General features: G+C 53.5%; 2 protein-coding genes across 10 annotated transcripts in view; both read right to left on the bottom strand.

Annotated features, from left to right (window-relative positions):
* Positions 1–3054: 3054 nt before the first annotated feature.
* Positions 3055–9108, bottom strand: ALDOA (aldolase, fructose-bisphosphate A). 4 transcript variants are annotated; one of them, XM_032243117.1, is made up of 10 exons: positions 8892–8983; positions 8610–8771; positions 6041–6173; positions 5742–5953; positions 4795–4849; positions 4517–4677; positions 4099–4182; positions 3824–3998; positions 3465–3664; positions 3055–3362 (listed from the first exon to the last, which is right to left on the bottom strand). In XM_032243117.1, exons 3-10 carry the CDS (start codon positions 6150–6152, stop codon positions 3267–3269), a joined length of 1095 nt encoding a protein of 364 aa, XP_032099008.1. In that variant the 5' UTR covers positions 6153–6173; positions 8610–8771; positions 8892–8983; the 3' UTR covers positions 3055–3266. The 4 variants fall into 4 exon arrangements, with proteins under 4 accessions (XP_032099008.1, XP_032099007.1, XP_032099010.1 ...); XM_032243116.1 differs by lacking the exons at positions 8610–8771; positions 8892–8983 and adding exons at positions 6371–6524; positions 7159–7211; XM_032243119.1 differs by lacking the exon at positions 8610–8771 and having other exon boundaries at positions 8892–9108.
* Positions 9109–9138: 30 nt separating this feature from the next.
* Positions 9139–16559, bottom strand: part of LOC116526635 (uncharaterized LOC112694756 homolog) — an 11736-nt gene continuing 4315 nt past the window's right edge. For all 6 annotated transcript variants that reach the window (XM_032243121.1, XM_032243126.1, XM_032243123.1 and 3 more), the window contains one exon: positions 9139–9685. In XM_032243121.1, the coding sequence (XP_032099012.1) occupies positions 9572–9685 (114 nt within the window). In that variant the 3' untranslated portion in view covers positions 9139–9571. The remainder of the gene's footprint in view (positions 9686–16559) is intronic.

The following is a 16559-nucleotide window of genomic DNA, read 5'->3' on the forward strand; positions in this document are numbered from 1 at the left end:
CTCTGAATGCTGGAATTAGAGGCACGAGCCACCATGCCTGGCCAATTTTTGTACTTTTAGTAGATACGGGGTTTCATCATGTTGACCACACTGGTCTTGAGGCTGGTCTCCAACTTGTGACCTCAGGTGATCTACCTGCCTCAGCCTCCCAAGGTGCTGGGATTACAGGCTTGAGCCACCGTGCCCACCTTCTTAGTTGCTTTCTATTGCCTGAAAGTTTTATGCCTAGGCTGGGCACGGTGGCTTACACCTGTAATCCCAGCACTTTGGAAGGCTGAGGTGGGTGGATCATAAGGTCAGGAGTCTGCGACCAGCCTGACCAACATGGTGGAACTCCATCTCTACTAAAAATACAGAAACTAGCCAGGCGTGGTGGTGCACACCTGTAATCCCAGCTACTTGGGAGGCTGACTGAGGCAGAATAATTGCTAGAACCTGGGAGGTGGAGGTTACAGTGAGCCAAGATCATGCAGTTGCACTCTAGCCTGGGCAACAGTGACGTCTCAAAAACAAAAAAGGTTTATACCTTTAAGGAAGGAAACTGGCTCAGAGAGGTTAAATAACATTTATTGTTTGTATAACTGTGGATTGGGGGTTTTACATTGAAATTTGAATCCGGGGCCAGGTGTGGTGGCTCAAGCATGTAATCCCAGCACTTTGGGAGGCCAAGGAGGATCGAATGAGCCCAGGAGTTTAATACCAGGCTGAGCTACAGAGTGAGACCCTATCAAACAATAAATAAGAAATTTGAACCCGGCTGGGCATGGTGGCTCACACCTGTAATCCCAGCACTTTGGGAGGTCAAGGCATGTGGATCACCTGAGGTCAGAATTTTGAGACCAGCTTGGCCAACATGGTGAAACCCTGTCTCTAGTAAAAATGCCAAAAAAAAAAAAATTAGCTGGGCATAGTGGTTAAGATTGTAGTCCCAGCTGCTTAGAATCACGGAACCAGGGAGGCAGAGATTGCAGTGAGCTGAGATTGTGCCACTGTACTCCAGCCTGGGCAACAGAGCAAGATGCCATCTCAAAGAAAAAGTTGTGTCTTTAGGTCTGTTTTTTCTTTCTATCAGTTACTTTTTCGGGAACTCAGATTATCATAAAATTAGGAAGTCCAGGCCGGGCGTGGTGGCTCACCCCTGTAATCCTGGCATTTTGGGAGGCCAAGATGGATGGATTACCTGAGGTTGGGGGTTCAAGACAGCCTGGCCAACATGGTGAAACCCCATCTACTAAAAATACAAAAAGTTAGCTGGTGCAGTGGTGTACGCCTGTAATCCCAGGAGGCGGAGGTTTTGGTGAGCCTAGATTGTGCTACTGCACTCCAGCCTGGGCCACAGAGCAAGACTTAGTCTCAAAAAAAAATAAAAAGTCCAAAACTCCCAAACTGGTATCTGAAGTTCTCTGCTTCTCTAGTCTCTGTTTTTATTTATTTTTGAGATGGAGTCTCGCTGTGTCACCAGGCTGGAGTGCAGATCTCGACTCACTGCAACCTCTGCTTTCTGGGTTCAAGGGATTCTTCTGCCTCAGTCTCTCGAGTAGCTGGGACTACAGGTGCATGCCACCTGGCTAATTGTATTATTAGTAGAGATGGGGTTTCACCATATTGGCCAGGCTGGTCTTCCTGACCTCATGATCTGTCTGCCTCAGCCTCCTAAAGTGCTGGGATTACAGGCTGAGCCACCGCCCCCCAACCTAGGACCAAGTTTTTATATTCCTAGAAAGTTCTAGGTAAGTCAATTCTACCTGAATCACCGCAGAGATTCTTTAAGTCCAGAGAGCCAATATAGTCACTGTACGTCCCAGCCTGGGTCATTAGGGAACAGCTCAAGTAATGGCATGGGGGCCTCATTCTGGCTTCGTGGTATGCAGCAGCTGTAGGGGCTCAGTTCTTTACCTGAAGCCTGAGCTCTACAGCTGAGCTTCTGTAGCTGCATTATCAAGGGGGCATTTTTCATGGGATTCCACAGCCCAAAGGAGACTAAGAAGCCCTCTAATTCCATCTCCCGTTAAGATGGGAAACAGAAAACTCAATAGCATAAAGAGTTAAGTATTGGTGGGCACCGTAGCTCACCTCAACTAAAAAAATACAAAAATTAGGCGATAGTGGCGTGTGCCTGTAATCCCAGCTACTCAGTAGCTGAGGCAGAGATTGCAGTGAGTCGAGATGGTGCCACTTGCACTCATCTGGGTGACAAGAGTGAGACTGTCTCAAGAAAAAAGGAAAAAAGCCAAAAAAGATATGCATTGAGACTCCTTTCCACCAAGAAACAATTCAATCTTTAGCAAAAGAGCCTTAGGTATGTTGAGAATAACAGCACCTACTTATATACAACACCCATGTCTCCTGGCTCATGTCACTCAAGAAAAAGTGAGCTAGTTGGTAGGTTTTGTCACAGGGGTCTTCTGCGCCCCCTTGAGTTCTGGGCCTAAAAGTGAGGCTGAGGCTGCAGCTTTGTAAGACGTGAGCAGTTATAACCATACTCCCTGACTGTGAGTCCCATCTGATGCTGCTAGGTGAAGGGGCGGAGCCTTATAGTGGCTAGAAGAAAATGTCACAAGCTCTCAGCCTTTCTTGAAGCCCTGGGCATATAAAACAGAGCAGGAAAGTCCTTTCACCTTTCACCCCCCCCCCCCCTTTTTTTTTTTGAGACAGAGTTTCTCTCTTGTAACCCAGGCTGGAGTGCAGTGGCGCGATCTCGGCTCACTGCAACCTCAGCCTCCCGGGTTCAAGCAGTTCTCCTGCCTCAGCCTCCCAAGTAGCTGGGACTACAGGTGTATGCCACCATGCCCAGCTAACTTTTTGTATTTTTTTTTTTTTTTTTTAGTAGAGACAGGGTTTCACCTTGTTGACCAGGATGGTCTTGATCAATTGACCTCGTGATCCACCTGCCTCGGCCTCCCAAAGTGCTGGGATTACAGGCGTGAGCCACCGTGCCCGGCCCTTTCACCCCTTTCTTGCCCAGAAAGGAAGGACGCAGAACAGGGGGTCTTTCTTCTGGGCTCTGCTGCCTCTGCAGGCCCTCCTCTGCATTAAGACACTACAAGACACGGATGGCAGACTCCCCCTTAAATAGCTGTTTATTGGCAGTGTGCTGGAAAGGGCGATGGAGTTAGCATTCACAGACGACACCACACACGACTGTCACAAGGGAGGCAAGAGCGTGGGCAAGCCAGTTTGAAGCCCCGGAGCAGGAGGCCCCCGCTTCAACAGTGTGGGAGGGGGCGGGGCCTGGAGTGTTGGGGGCAGCCTGGGAACACCTCCGCTTAGTAGGCATGGTTAGAGATGAAGAGGGACTCGCTGGCAGCAGCCCCAGCCTGACCGCTTGGGGTGTACTTTCCTTGACAGGCGAGGCTGTTGGCCTAAGCGGGGAGAGGAGTGGAATGAGAAGGTGGAATGAGAAGGGTTCTTCTCCAAGTCCCACCCACCCAGGCACCCAGCCCACGTCCTGCCCACATCCTTACCAGGGCACGCTTGATGTACTCCTCCTGCGCCGCCTTCTTGTTTTCCTTCTTCCCACCCCAGGCCTTCAGGGCAGAGGCTTGCAGGGCTCGGCCATAGGAGAAGGTCAGGGCCCAGGGCTTCAGCAGGGGGCACTTGTTGATGGCGTTGAGGTTGATGGATGCCTCCTCCTCACTCTGACCTCCAGAAAGGAAGGTGATCCCTGGGGAGCAGGGGCGAGAGGTGGGAGGGGCTGTGGTCAGAGACCCAGGAAGCTGGCAGGAGCTGGTAGAAGCTGCCATGGAAATCTGCCAGATGGGCATAGGGTCATGGGTGGAGCTCATCTACTGCCTATGTGTCAAGATGAGAGTGTGGGCCTCACCAGGGACAGCGGGGGGAACTGTGCGGCGAAGTGCTGTGACAGTTGCCATGGCAATCTCCTCGTGAGAAAACTTCTGAGTGCAGGCGTGGCCTGGGGTAACCATGTTGGGCTTCAGCAAGGTGCCTTCCAGGTAGATGTGGTGGTCGCTCAGAGCCTTGTAGACAGCAGCCAGCACCTGGAGGAGAGCAGGGGCACAGGGGGGTGGAGGGGAGGACGGGTTAGCCCCAGGGCCACTGCCCAGCCATCCTGCATTGGTCAGGCAGGCAGTCACCTACCTTCTCGGTCACATACTGACAGCGCTTCAAGTCATGGTCTCCATCAGGGAGGATTTCAGGCTCCACGATGGGCACAATGCCATTCTGTGGGGTGCGGGACAGGGTGGCTGTGAGGCCTCCTAACCTGGAGTCCCACCTACAGCTCCACACAGCCACTGGCCAAGACGGTATCTCAATGATGCCAGGGACTCAGGCTACAAAGCCTTCAGCAGATTACAGGAGGCAGCCACATCCACCTCCTCAGATCCACTCACAATCCCTCCTCAGCCCCTATGCCTCACACAGCCCTTGAGTGTCCTCTACAGGCCAAGGCTGATGCTTGCTTGGGGAAGGCAGGCACCATGGTGGGTAGCTGGCAAGTTAGTGACACTGGAACCAATTAAGTGGGAGGAGGCCTACTGGGGACCTGCAGGCCCACCTGCTGACAGATGCTGGCGTAACGGGCCAGGACGTTGGCATTTTCCATGATGGCGAGGGCTGAGGGGGTGTGCTCCCCAATCTTCAGCACACAACGCCACTTGGCGAAGTCAGCGCCATCCTTCTTGTACTGGGCACAGCGCTCAGACAGCCCATCCAGCCCTAGGAGAAGATGGAGGAGTCAAAGCGCGGTGGGGAGGGGCATGTGGTTTCCACTCCTCCCTGCACCCAAACCTGCTTGGGTTGGGTTTGTAGGACAGACAGCCAAACAGTTCTCACCTTGGGTGGTGGTCTCACCATTTGTCCCTGCCAGGGGGACCACGCCCTTGTCTACCTGTTGGGGTTTGGGGGAACAACATTAAGACACAAGTAATGACCTCTAGCACCCTTTCCACTGTCACCCAGGATGGAGTACAGTGGTGGGATCCCAGCTCAGTGACACCTCCACTTCCTGGGCTCAAGTGATCCTCCCACGTCAGCCTCCCAAGTAGCTGGGACAGGCGTGTACCCCTTTCCTCTTTAATCCTAATCTTGCCCCAAATGTACTTAATCTCTTAAACTGCATCTCAGGGCTTGCACGTATTTTCACTTAGTTACGGTAACGAATCCTCTGAGACAGGATACACTGGGATGTTATTTGACATCAGGAGACTGGGGCTCTGCCACTTACTAACTCCGTGGGCAAAACACTTCACTTCCCTGGGCTTCTGAGACTTTCATCTGTAAAGGAGGAATAATACTGTTCTCTTAGAATTGTGAGGATTGGGCGGGCACAGCGGCTCACGCCTGTAATCTCAACATTTTGGGTGGCTCAGGTGGGCGGATCAACTGAAGTCAGGACTTCGAGACCAGCTTGACCAACATGGAAAAACTCTGTCTCTACTAAAAGTGAAAAATTAGCCGGGTGTGGTGACGTGTGCCTGCGGTCCCAGCTACTCGGGAGGCTGAGGCAGGAGAATCGCTTGAACCCAGGAGGTGGAGGTTGCGGTGAGACGAGATTGCCCCAATGCACTCCAGCTGAGGCAACAAGAGCAAAACTCCATCTCAAAAAAAAAGAAAAAAAAAATTGTGAGGACTAAAAATGCTGAGTAAATGCCCTAAGTCTGAAGCAGGATCCCTGCAAGTTTCTAGGCCTCCAACCCAGCATTCATCCCCTGCCTCACTAACCTGGATTTCCTTCCTTCACCTCCAGCTCAAACCTCACATCCTGAGGCCTTGCCCCTCACCTTGATGCCCACAACACCGCCCTTGGATTTGATAACTTGGGGGAAGGGACGCCCATCATCCGCCTTCTGGTAGAGTGTCTCGTGGAAGAGGATGACGCCCCCGATGCAGGGGTTCACCCGGTCATCAGCTGTCAGCAGCAGCTGACGGTAGAAGCGCCGGTTCTCCTCGGTGTTCTCAGTGCCAATGGACTGCAGCCGCTTGGCAATGCTCCCTGGGAGGACGTGTCACATGGGAATTAGGGGATCAGCCTGCCACTCCCAACCCTGCACCCTCCACTCGTTCTGTCTCCTGCCCGCACCAGTGGACTCATCTGCAGCCAGGATGCCCTTGCCCGGGGCCACGATGCGGTGAGCGATGTCAGACAGCTCCTTCTTCTGCTCCAGGGTTAGCGCTGGATATTGGTAGGGCATGGTGCTGGTGGTAGCAAGTTCCTGGGTACAGGAAACAGAGGGAGAGGAGTGGTTAGCTGGGCCTTCTCATGATCTCCCAATGAGCAGGGCCCCTTGCCTGGAGGTCAGGGCAAATGTTCCCTACCTCCCCTGCCCCACACCCAATAGGCCCTGGGGGCACTTCTTGTCCCCAGCTCTCCCGTACGCCCGACTTCCCTATGCTAGGCCTGCCCCTGTACCTTTCCTAACTCTGTCTGGTGCTGGGTGTTGCCCAGCTGAGGGTGGAGTTGCCCACTGGCAACTGGGGGAAAGGAAAAGGCCATAGCCATGGACAGGTGGGTCATGTTGAAGCTGGACCCTTCTGGCTTGCGCCTTGCCATGGGGTTACCTTGCCTGAAAACAAAATCGAACCGGAGTATTTTAGAATGTAAAGGTCGTGAATCGAGCAGAGGGCCCAACACCCTTGTAGGAAAGGGCCCAGATAAGGAAAAGGTCTGTGCTTCAAGCCACACAGCAACCCCGGAGCCAGATCTGAGATTAAGCCAGCTCTTCTGACTGCGACTGGGGCGTTCCTTCCAATCCACCCAAGATCCCAGGCTGGCGGGCTCCAACCCTTCAAGGACATCCCAAGGTCAGGGTTTTCCCCACAAAGGAGGGGACGGGTAGTAGGAAAGAAGTATTAGGAGAAAGGTAAGAGAGCAAGGAGAAGCCCAGGCAAGGGCCCAACAAGTCCTAGCCTGAGGCGAGGAGAGGAAAGCGGTAAGCTTTGCCGTGGTCACTTCCCACGGGGCAGAGGGGCAAGCACCCCATCCCTTTCCAAGAAAAATGCTCCTGTCGCTTCGCAAGGCTGTAGCTGGTTCCGGGCTCAGAATCAAGGTCGCCCAATAAGGAAAGACGAAAAGTGTTAATGGGGCATCAAGCGCCACCGAGGGGTTTCCCGTCCTCGCGAGGGGCGCCCAGTTCCGCAGGGCAGGAACCAACCTCCCGCTTGCGAAAACCCTGGGGGTGTACACGGGCCGGCCCTCACCCCTCACTGCCTCTTAGGATCCCCGCCGAGACTAAGGGGCCCTAATCCTTTGCCACAGGGGTCCCTGCAAGAAAAGGGGAGGCGAATGGTCCTCCATCTCGTCTGTCTTCCTCCTCCGCCATGACTCAGCGTGTGCAGCGGCTGCATTGCGCAGTTAGGTGACCTCAGGGTGGAGGGACCAGGGAGCCTGTGTGTGGCCGGTAGTGGGGAGACGCTGGCATGGGGTGAGAGGGGGGCTCCACGCGGACGCCCAACCCGCCACTGCCCTCAAGATCCTTCTCCACGGTCCCTGGTCCCCGCACGTGAAGAGGGGCGCTCACCTGGTACAGGAGAGGGGCGAGTGTGCGGGATCTGGCGGCGGAGGACGGCGGGCTGGCGAGTGGACTCAAGGAGCGAACGCGGCACTCGTCACCAGGACCCCTTCTGCGGCGCGTTCCGAGAGGAACGCAGCCGATTCAGCCTCGGAGGGGGCGGCGCAAGGGGTGGGCAGGAGGAAGGCGGCGCTCGGCCTTTTAAAGGCACCACTCCGCCCTCCGCCGAGCTTTTTCCTTTGCGGGGAGCGGGCGGTGTCCAATTGCAAGCGAGGGAGTGGGCGACGGGCCGCTCCCGAGAGGCGCAGCGCAGAGGCCGCGCTAGGGAGAGGACAGGCGGTGAGAACGATTCCTCCCCCGCCCCCGTCGGACGTGACTTGGGCCACATCCCGCGGGTCGCAAGGGCCCTCCCCTCCGCTCCTTTTCCCCCCGCTTGGCGCGCTCTTGGGCGCCGTGACTCAGCCAGAATATTAGCACCAGAGGAGTGGGGGACGGGAAGGTAGGGGATGAGGATGGAAGAGTCGGAAACGAAGGAGGCTGGGCTTGGCCTTCCAGGCCCAGCCCCAGCTTCCGGCCTGCGCGGCTGCGGCGTGTGTCACCACCTGGGCCGCACAGCGCAGTCGCGCGTCGGCCTGCCTCGCCCGCGGCCTGGGCCGTGCAGGGCGCGGAGCCGATTCCCCGCCAACCGTCAGTAGCCCAGGGGTAAGAGAGGCGGAGGAAAGGGCGGCGAGAGAATACGCGGAAGTGCGGAAGGACGGCAGAGCTGGCGCGGCGCGGAGGCTAGGCCTCCCCTGTGCTGGCTCCCAGCAGGCGGGGCGGGCTGGGTCGCGCATGCGCGCGCGCTCTCCACCCGGGCGGTCGTAGCCAGGCGGGCACGCTGCGCCACCGAAAACCAGACTGCGCTGCCATGCACCGGCCGCTGCTCGGCCTCGGGCATGCGGGGCCACAGTCCCTGCCAAAGGTCTTTCTTGGACCTGAGTTCCTTCTCCAGAATAAAATCCGTCCCCGAGCTGATTTGCGTCAGATGCTTTCTGAGCCCCCAACTCCTACCGTCCAAGTCTCCACTCCTCACCCGGACTCATCAAGACCCTGTCGGCCTAACCCCACCCCCACCCCGGCCCGGTCCTGTGAGGGGCCCACCTGCGGCGAGGCTGAAGAAGCCGGCAGAGCCTGGTCAGCAGCGAGTGAGCCAGGGGTGCCCAGGCTGGGTTATAAGGCGGCTCCTGCCCGCCCCGCACCAGTGTCCCCGACCTTCTCCGATGACCTCTGCCCTTTTCCCGCCATGGATCCTCTGGCAGGAACCTATATTTAGGGAAACCTGAAGCCCCTGACATTCACACCAGCGTGGGGCCCGGTCTGGGGGAAGGGGGAGGAAGGCTTGGGTCTGCCCTATTGACGGCGAGGGAGCCCCTGCCCACTCACCGGTGCTTCAAAGGAAATGTCTTCCTTGGAAATCCAGACAGAGACCCTTGGTTGTCAAGAGAAATAAATCTCTGGCCAGGATCTGTCGGAGGGAAAGGGGTGAGGGGACTCGGATCACGTGGCCTCCCTGCCGCCCTCCCTGGCTCCTTCTCTAATCTTCCTCCTCCCCTGACTCCCTGCAGTGATGGTGACTGTAGTGATTCTCTGGAGCCTTGTTTTTTTGTTTTGTTTTGTTTTGTTTTGTTTTAAGGAGAGCAGATACTGGCACTATACTCGCCTCCTAAAATAACAGTCTGTGCACGGAGTGTGGTTGGGGCACCCTGAGTACCCGGTACTTAAGGCCCAGGCTCCTCCTATAACACTGTGTGGTGAGCAGCGCCACCCCCCTGCCCACCTTAAAATAGAATCGTTCACTTGGGTAGGGGAAGGGGAGCCAGGGCACCTGCTGGAGCACTAGCCCCTCTTCTGACCCTCCAGAGGAGCTGCTGTCCAGCCGGCCAAGAGTCCTTCCCTGCAGGGAGCCAGGCCTTGCATAGCCACTTCCAGTTCCCAGGCCTGGGTGCTGGGCAGGCCATTTGTGGTTCCAGTGGCCTGGAGAAAGGTGTCCTGAGGCCCCTCAAGAAGGACGGCACATGGGCCCTGGGGGCTGGCCGCTCCCCAGAGGGCAGGACACTGGGTCCTCATCTGAGCTTGATCTCGAAGCAGAGACAGTTGAGGCTCTGGCAGTCAGGAAGCTGGCATGTACAGGCACAGTCGCAGAGTGGGCAGCAGCGGGGGCAGCGAGGTGCCCAGTCCTGAGGGAGGAGAGAGAGGGGCGTGAGGGAAGTGGGATGGGGCCAAGTCTGTTGCTCTCTAAGGAGAGAAAGAAACAGAGAGGCCTGGGAAGTCCCACTTGCCCAGTAGAACAGAGGGTACTGTCCAACATTCCCAGGAACAGCAATTGCTTGTGCTGTTGAAAAATCAGCAGTGAGTCCTTGTTCTGAACAACTGAGTTCAGGAGCTAGAAGCAATAATTTGGGGGTTCTCTCCTTCCCATATTATGGGTGAGGAGACTGAGAACACGGGACCAGAGAGCAACTGGCCCTGGGTCCCGTGCTAGAATTTGGGCCTCCCGATGTCCAGCTGAAAAGATGGTTCTGCTACAGTCCCATGGCCTGTGCAGTTGAGTCAGTAGACAGAGAAAGCACACGTTTTTCTGTCCATCATGAAAATGACTTGTGAGTTTTATGGACTTCCTTGGCATGAGACCAAACTAGAGTCTCATCACCATTTTCGAGCATCTACTCTGAGCAAGGCACAGACAACATTCATGAATGATTTTAAAAATCTTTCTGGGTTTCTTTGAAATTGGCAATTCACATATTTTTAATTTTTTTTTTTTTTTTTTTTTTTTTTGGAAACAGGGTCTCACTCTGTTGCCCAGGCTGGAGTCCACTCACTGCAGCCTGTGCCTCCTGGTTTAAGTAATTCTTCTGCCTCAGCTTCCCAAGCAGCTGGAACTACAGGTGTGAGCCATCATGCCCAGCTACTTATTGTATTTTTAGTAGAGATGGGGTTTTACTATGTTGGACAGGCTGGTCTCAAACTCCACACCTCGGGTGGTCCACCCACCTTGGCCTCCCAAAGTGCAGGGATTACAGGTGTGAGCCACTGTGCCTGGCCATTTTTTTTTTTCTTTTTGAGATGAAATTTCGCTCTTGTTGCCCAGGCTGGAGTACAATGGCTCGATCTTGGCTCACTGCAACCTCTGACTCCTGGATTCAAGCGATTCTCCTGCCTCAGCCTCCCGAGTAGCTGGCATTACAGGCATGTGCCACCAAACCCGGCTAATTTTGTTTTTTGGTAGAGGGGTTGGTCAGGCTGGTCTTGAACTCTCAACCTCAGGTGATCTGTCTGCCTTGGCCTCCCAGAGTACTGGGATTATAGGTGTGAGCCACTGCACCCAGCCATATTTTTTAATTAAAAAAAAAAAATTTTTTTTTTTTGAGACAAAGTCTCGCTCTGTTGCCCAGGTTGGACTGCAGTGGCCTTATCACATCTCACTGCAGCCTCCACCTCCCAGGCCTGATTGATCTTCTTGCCTTAGCCTCCCAAAGAGCTGGGACTATAGGCGTGCACCACCATACAAGATTAATTTATTTTTATTTTTTTAGACAGAGTTTTGTTCTGTCACCCAGGCTAGAGTGCAGTGGCCTGATCTCTGCTCACTGCAACCTCTGCCTCCCGGGATCAAACGAGATTCTCATGCCTCAGCCTCCCGAGTAGCTAGGACTCCAGGCATGAGCCACCACACCTGGCTAATTTTTGTATTTTTATTTATTTTTTTTTTATTTTTATTTTATTTATTTATTTATTTTTTTTTGAGAAGGAGTTTCGCTCTTGTTACCCAGGCTGGAGTGCAATGGCCCAATCTCAGCTCACCGCAACCTCCGCCTCCTGGGTTCAGGCAATTCTCCTGCCTCAGCCTCCTGAGTAGCTGGGATTACAGGCGCGCGCCACCATGCCCAGCTAATTTTTTGTATTTTTAGTAGAGACGGGGTTTCACCATGTTGACCAGGATGGTCTCGATCTCTTGACCTCGTGATCCACCCGCCTCGGTCTCCCAAAGTGCTGGGATTACAGGCTTGAGCCACCGCGCCCGGCCCTTTTTGCACTTTTTTAGAGATGAGTTTCACCATCTTGGCCAGGCTGATGTTGAACTCCTGACCTCAGGTGATCCGCCTACCTCAGCCTCCCGAAGTGCTGGGATTATAGGCATGAGCCACTGCGCCTGCGCTATTTTTTCTATTTTTTTGTAGAGACAGGATTTCACCATGTTGCCCAGGCTGGTCTCAAACTCCTGGGCTAAACCCATCTCGGTCTCCCAAAATGCTGGGATTACAGGCGTAAGGCACTGCACCCAACCAATTTAATGTTTTCAAAAGAGTTATATCTCTTTTAATTATCAGAATCCTGAGTAATCTCTTACAAAAGAGAAAATGGATGGCTGGGCACGGTGGCTCATGCCAGAACCTTAGGAGCCAGGGCAGGCAGATCACTTCAGGTCAGGAGTTCGAGACCAGCCTGGCCAACATGGCAAAACTCCATCTCTACTAAAAATACAAAAATTAGCTGGGTGTGGTGGCACACACTTGTAATCCCAGCTACTCAGGAGCCTGAGGCAGGAGAATCACTTGTGCCTGAGAGGGAGAGGTTGCAGTGAGCCGAGATCGCACCACGGTACTCCAGCCTGAGCAACAGAACAAGACTCTGCCTCAAAAAAAAAAAAAAAAAAAGGGACGCACAGACAGAGAGGTAAGTGATGGGAATGGAGCTGGGATGGGGATGGATAGTCCTGCCTGTGATCCCTCTCGAGCCCTCTGCCTCTCTCTGGGTGGGCCAGGAGAGGGGCAGGTCATCCCGTGTTCTCCACTGAGCTAGCATGGGACTCATGCTCAGCAGGCATCTGAGATACAGATGAATGCTGAATGAATGGACGAATCTAAGCATATCATTTGTCCTCTTTAGGCAAAGAAGAAAGAAGAGGGCTTCTCAGCCTCTGGGGGAGACAAGGACTGTCTTGTGGGGACTAGGAACAGCATGTCCTTAGAGATGGGAAGGACTGGTCTATCCAGCGCACTGCTGTCCAGCCCTAGGACAGGATGGCCTGCAGCTGCCTTGGGCATGGCTGGAGTCAGGCCAAGGCTGAAGTGGGACACACCCAGGATGGCTGTGTGACAGAAGACTGGCTCCTTGAGGCCAGAGGCAGTGACAGTCACAGTTGTACAATTCAATCAGAAACTTGGCCAAGCCAGGAATAAGGGAATGACCTTTCCAACAGCTGAGGTTTCGGGGTGCAGTGTCAGATGGCTGGTGAGATCATGTATCACCAGAGGCTGCAGTGAGGGGAGGGGACCTGCCACCTGCAGGGACAGGGGTCTGAATTGGGTTGTGCTACTGTCTAGAGAACTCCTTCCCTGGGGGAGGCTGGAAGTGTCATGGTGGAAAGGAGAGAGAGAAGTGATTTTCTTGTGTCTGATGAGGGTGTGGTTTGGGGTATCTCTAGGGAGTCCCAATCTGGGGATGAAATTGCCTCTGTGGGTTTTTGAAGGACCACACCACCGTTCTGTGCACAGAACCCGTGGTTGAGAGAGGCTCTGCTGCCATTACCTCAGAAAAGAGGGTATTAAAAGCATTTCTTGGCTCTCTCCCTTGGAAGGGTTTAGATCTTGTCATTAATAACTGGCTAATGGATTTCTCAACTGTTACAAGCAGCCATGTGGCTTCTGGAAGGAATCTGCTGTTTAAGTACATTAAACAAGGACTCCGCAAGACTGTTAACCCTTGTGTCTCTCTGGCTTTCAGGAGAGTTTTTCACTTGAATTTTTTCCCGTTGACTCTGAGAGCTGGTTATCATCTCTTTTGGTTAAAGTTTGGGCCCTAGAGTAAGTAAGGCCTGGGTTTGAATCTCAGCTTGGCTAATTCGTGTTTTCCTCAGTTTCCTCATCTCTGAAACAAATATAACACCTAAGGCTGGGTGTGGTGGCTCATGCCTATAATCCTGGCACTTTGGGAGGCCAAGGTGGGCGGATCACCTGAGGTTAGGAGTTCAAGACCAGCCTGGCCAACATGGTGAAATCCCATCTCTACTAAAAATAAAAATAATAGCTGGGCATGGTGGCACATGCCTGTGGTTCCAGCTACTTGGGAGGCTGAGGTGGGATACTTGCTTAAACCCGGGAGGTGGAGATTGCAGTGAGCCAAGATTGTTTTACTGCACTCCAGCCTGGGCAACAGAGTGAGACTCCACCTCAAAAGAATAAAATAAAATAAAGTGAACAAATATAACACCTACTTCATAAGGTCATTGTGGGAAATCGGTGGAAAGAACTAAGCATGATGCCTGATACATAGTGAGTGCTGGACGAAAACAGCTGTTCTTGGCCGGGCTCCGTGGCTCACGCCTTTAATCCCAGCACTTTGGGAGGCCAAGGCAGGCAGATCACCTGAGGTTAGGAGTTCAAGACCAGCCTGGCCAACACGGTGAAACCCTGACTCTATTAAAATTACAAATATTAGCTGGGCATGGTGGTGGTCGCCTGTAGTCCCAGCTACTAGGGAGGCTGAGTCAGGAGAATCACTTGAACCCAGGAGGTGGAGGTTGCAGTGAGCCAAGATCGCACCACTGCACTCCAGCCTGGGCGACAGAGGGAAACGCAGTTTGAAAAAAAAAAGGAAAGAGAGCTATTCTTGTCATCATAGCTTCTTCCCTTAGCAGTGCTTCTTACCCTGGTGTACATGAGAATCATGTGAGAACTTGTGAAAGATTCACAAACTATAGCCCTATCCCAGACCTGAGTGTGGGGCCTGAATGTCTGGCTTTCCTTTTAAGTCTCGTACCTGCTTCTGATTGCACGCAGAGCTGAGCAACCACTGCTCCATAGCACGTCATTTCTCACCCTCTGTTTTAATGGCCTAGTTACTTCTTTCAATCACCAGAACGGAAGCCCTGCAAGGCTGGGGGCCTTATTTATCTTGTTTCTGCTGATCCCCTAGGGCCCTAGATAGTGACTACAGTAACTCCGTAAATCTTTGGTGAGTGAGTGAATGAGTCTGAATGAATGAAAGAGATCCTAGCAATATGCCCGTGAAAGAAGCAGAGCAGGCAGGTTTCTCCCTCAGTAAGAGAAACCTGGGTTTGTGATTCGGCTGGTCCAGCCATATAACCTCCAACTCGCTCCAGCCTCTGTAAGCCTCAGGAGATTTGTAACCTTGGAGGCGTGGTGGCTCACGCCTGTAATCCCAGCACTTCAGGAGGCGGATCAAGAGGTCAGGAGATGGAGACTATCCTGGCTAACACAGTGAAACCCGGTCTCTACTAAAAATACAAAAAATTAGCCAGGCATGGTGGCATGTGCCTGTAATACCAGTTGCTTGGGAGGCTGAGCCAGGAGAATCGCTTGAACCCGGGAGGCGGAGCTTGCAGTGAGCTGAGATCGGGCCGCTGCACTCACTCCAGCCTGGGTGACAAAGCAAGACTCCGTCTCAAAAAAAAAAAAGAAAAAAGAGATTTGTAACCTTCCTGGCTTACAAGGAAACTGAAGAAGGAGCGACTTAAATGTACTTTGTGGAAAGACAGCTCAAGGACAGAAAGAACCTGCCCTGCCCTCCACCATGCTAAATCCCTTCCTAGTTCCAGCAGAAACCAGAGAGGATCAGGCCCTGGCATGTCCAGGTTTGAAAGTTCCTGCAGCCCTCTGTGGGGAAGGTGGGAGGGCCCAGTCCATCCTTACAGTGCACCTCACATCCTCTCTCCCAACCAGGAGACGAGTCCCTGGGTATTCACTTCAAGTAGACAGAGCGGGTATGGGGCGGCATCCTTAGGACAGCAGGCCAGAATTCATTTTGTAACGGAGCACCTCCTATAACACGGGAGTTTATATAACCCAAGGCCTCCCCCTTTTTCCCTTCTGCCCCTCAGTCCCAACCCTGGGACCCCTCTCCTGGCTGCCCCTGGGAAACCAGAAGCTGATCATCTGAAAAAGCACTCCTTGCCCCACAATTTACTTCAAACTGAGAACATGCCAGGGATTAGCACCAATCACCGTGAGCCCAAGTTATGAATTTGCTCTTTCATTCTCCCCTTCCGTCCTAGGGAAGGAAGGTCACCACTCCAAGGGCAGGCGCTTTGGTGAATCTGAGCCCAAAATAATCATTCCCCAGGAAGGCGGTCGATTACATTTAACATCTTTAAACCCACAAATGCAAAAAGGCCTGTTTTCTGGAAGCCAGGCTTCTCCCCTGAGGATTCTACTTCAGCTGACACTGTGGAGCTATTTGCGATGCAGGGCTGTCCTGTGTAACACTGGAGAAGCCATAAACTTCCTGCTGCTGGAGGAGGACAGTAACGCTTATGTGTCTCCAAGCATAGGCATGGATAGGTGGCCAAGTGTGATGTCAAGTTAAAAAGGGCAAGTAGAGGCTGGGCACGGTGGCTCATGCCTGTACTCCCAGCACTTTGGGAGACTAAGGCGGGTAAATTACAAGGTCAGGAGTTCAAGACCAGCCTGGCCAAGATGGTGAAACCCCGTCTCTACTAAAAATACAAAAATTAGCCAGGCGTGGTGGCGGTTGTCTGTTAATCCCAGCTAATCGGGAGGCTGAGGCAGAGAATCGCTTGAACCCAGGAAGCAGAGGTTGCAGTGAGCAGAAATCGTGCCACAGCACTCCAGCCGGGCAACAGAGCGAGACTCTGTCTCAAAAAAAAAAAAAAAAAAAAAATGCAAATAGAGGCTGGGCACAGTGGCTCATGCCTGTAATCCCAGGACTTCGGGAGGCTGAGGATGGGGGATCACTTGAGCCCAAGAGTTCAACACCAGCCTGGGCAACATCATAAAACTGTGTCTCAGGCCGGGCGCAGTGGCTCAAGCCTGTAATCCCAGCACTTTGGGAGGCCGAGGCGGGTGGATCACAAGGTCAAGAGATCGAGACCATCCTGGTTAACATGGTGAAACCCCGTCTCTACTAAAGCTACAAAAAATTAGCTGGGCGTGGTGGTGCGTGCCAGTAATCCCAGCTACTCAGGAGGCTGAGGCAGGAGAATTGCCTGAACCCAGGAGGCGGAGGTTGCGGTGAGCCGAGATTGCGCCATTGCACTCCAGCCTGGGTAACAAGAGCGAAACTCCGTCT

The sequence above is a fragment of the Sapajus apella genome, unplaced genomic scaffold (genome assembly GCF_009761245.1).
Source record: "Sapajus apella isolate SASKATOON/1434 unplaced genomic scaffold, GSC_monkey_1.0 scaffold51, whole genome shotgun sequence".
In the NCBI taxonomy this organism is placed as follows: domain Eukaryota; kingdom Metazoa; phylum Chordata; class Mammalia; order Primates; family Cebidae; genus Sapajus; species Sapajus apella.

Bases quoted from the DNA above. Each gene is read 5' to 3' on its own strand.
- ALDOA (XM_032243116.1), bottom strand. From the start codon at position 6,511: ATGGCAAGGCGCAAGCCAGAAGGGTCCAGCTTCAACATGACCCACCTG. The intron at 5,954-6,040 runs GTGCGGGCAGGA...ACGTCCTCCCAG, and splicing joins GGCTGCAGATGAGTCCACTG to GGAGCATTGCCAAGCGGCTG. The intron at 4,183-4,516 runs GTGGGCCTGCAG...CGCACCCCACAG, and splicing joins ACGCCAGCATCTGTCAGCAG to AATGGCATTGTGCCCATCGT.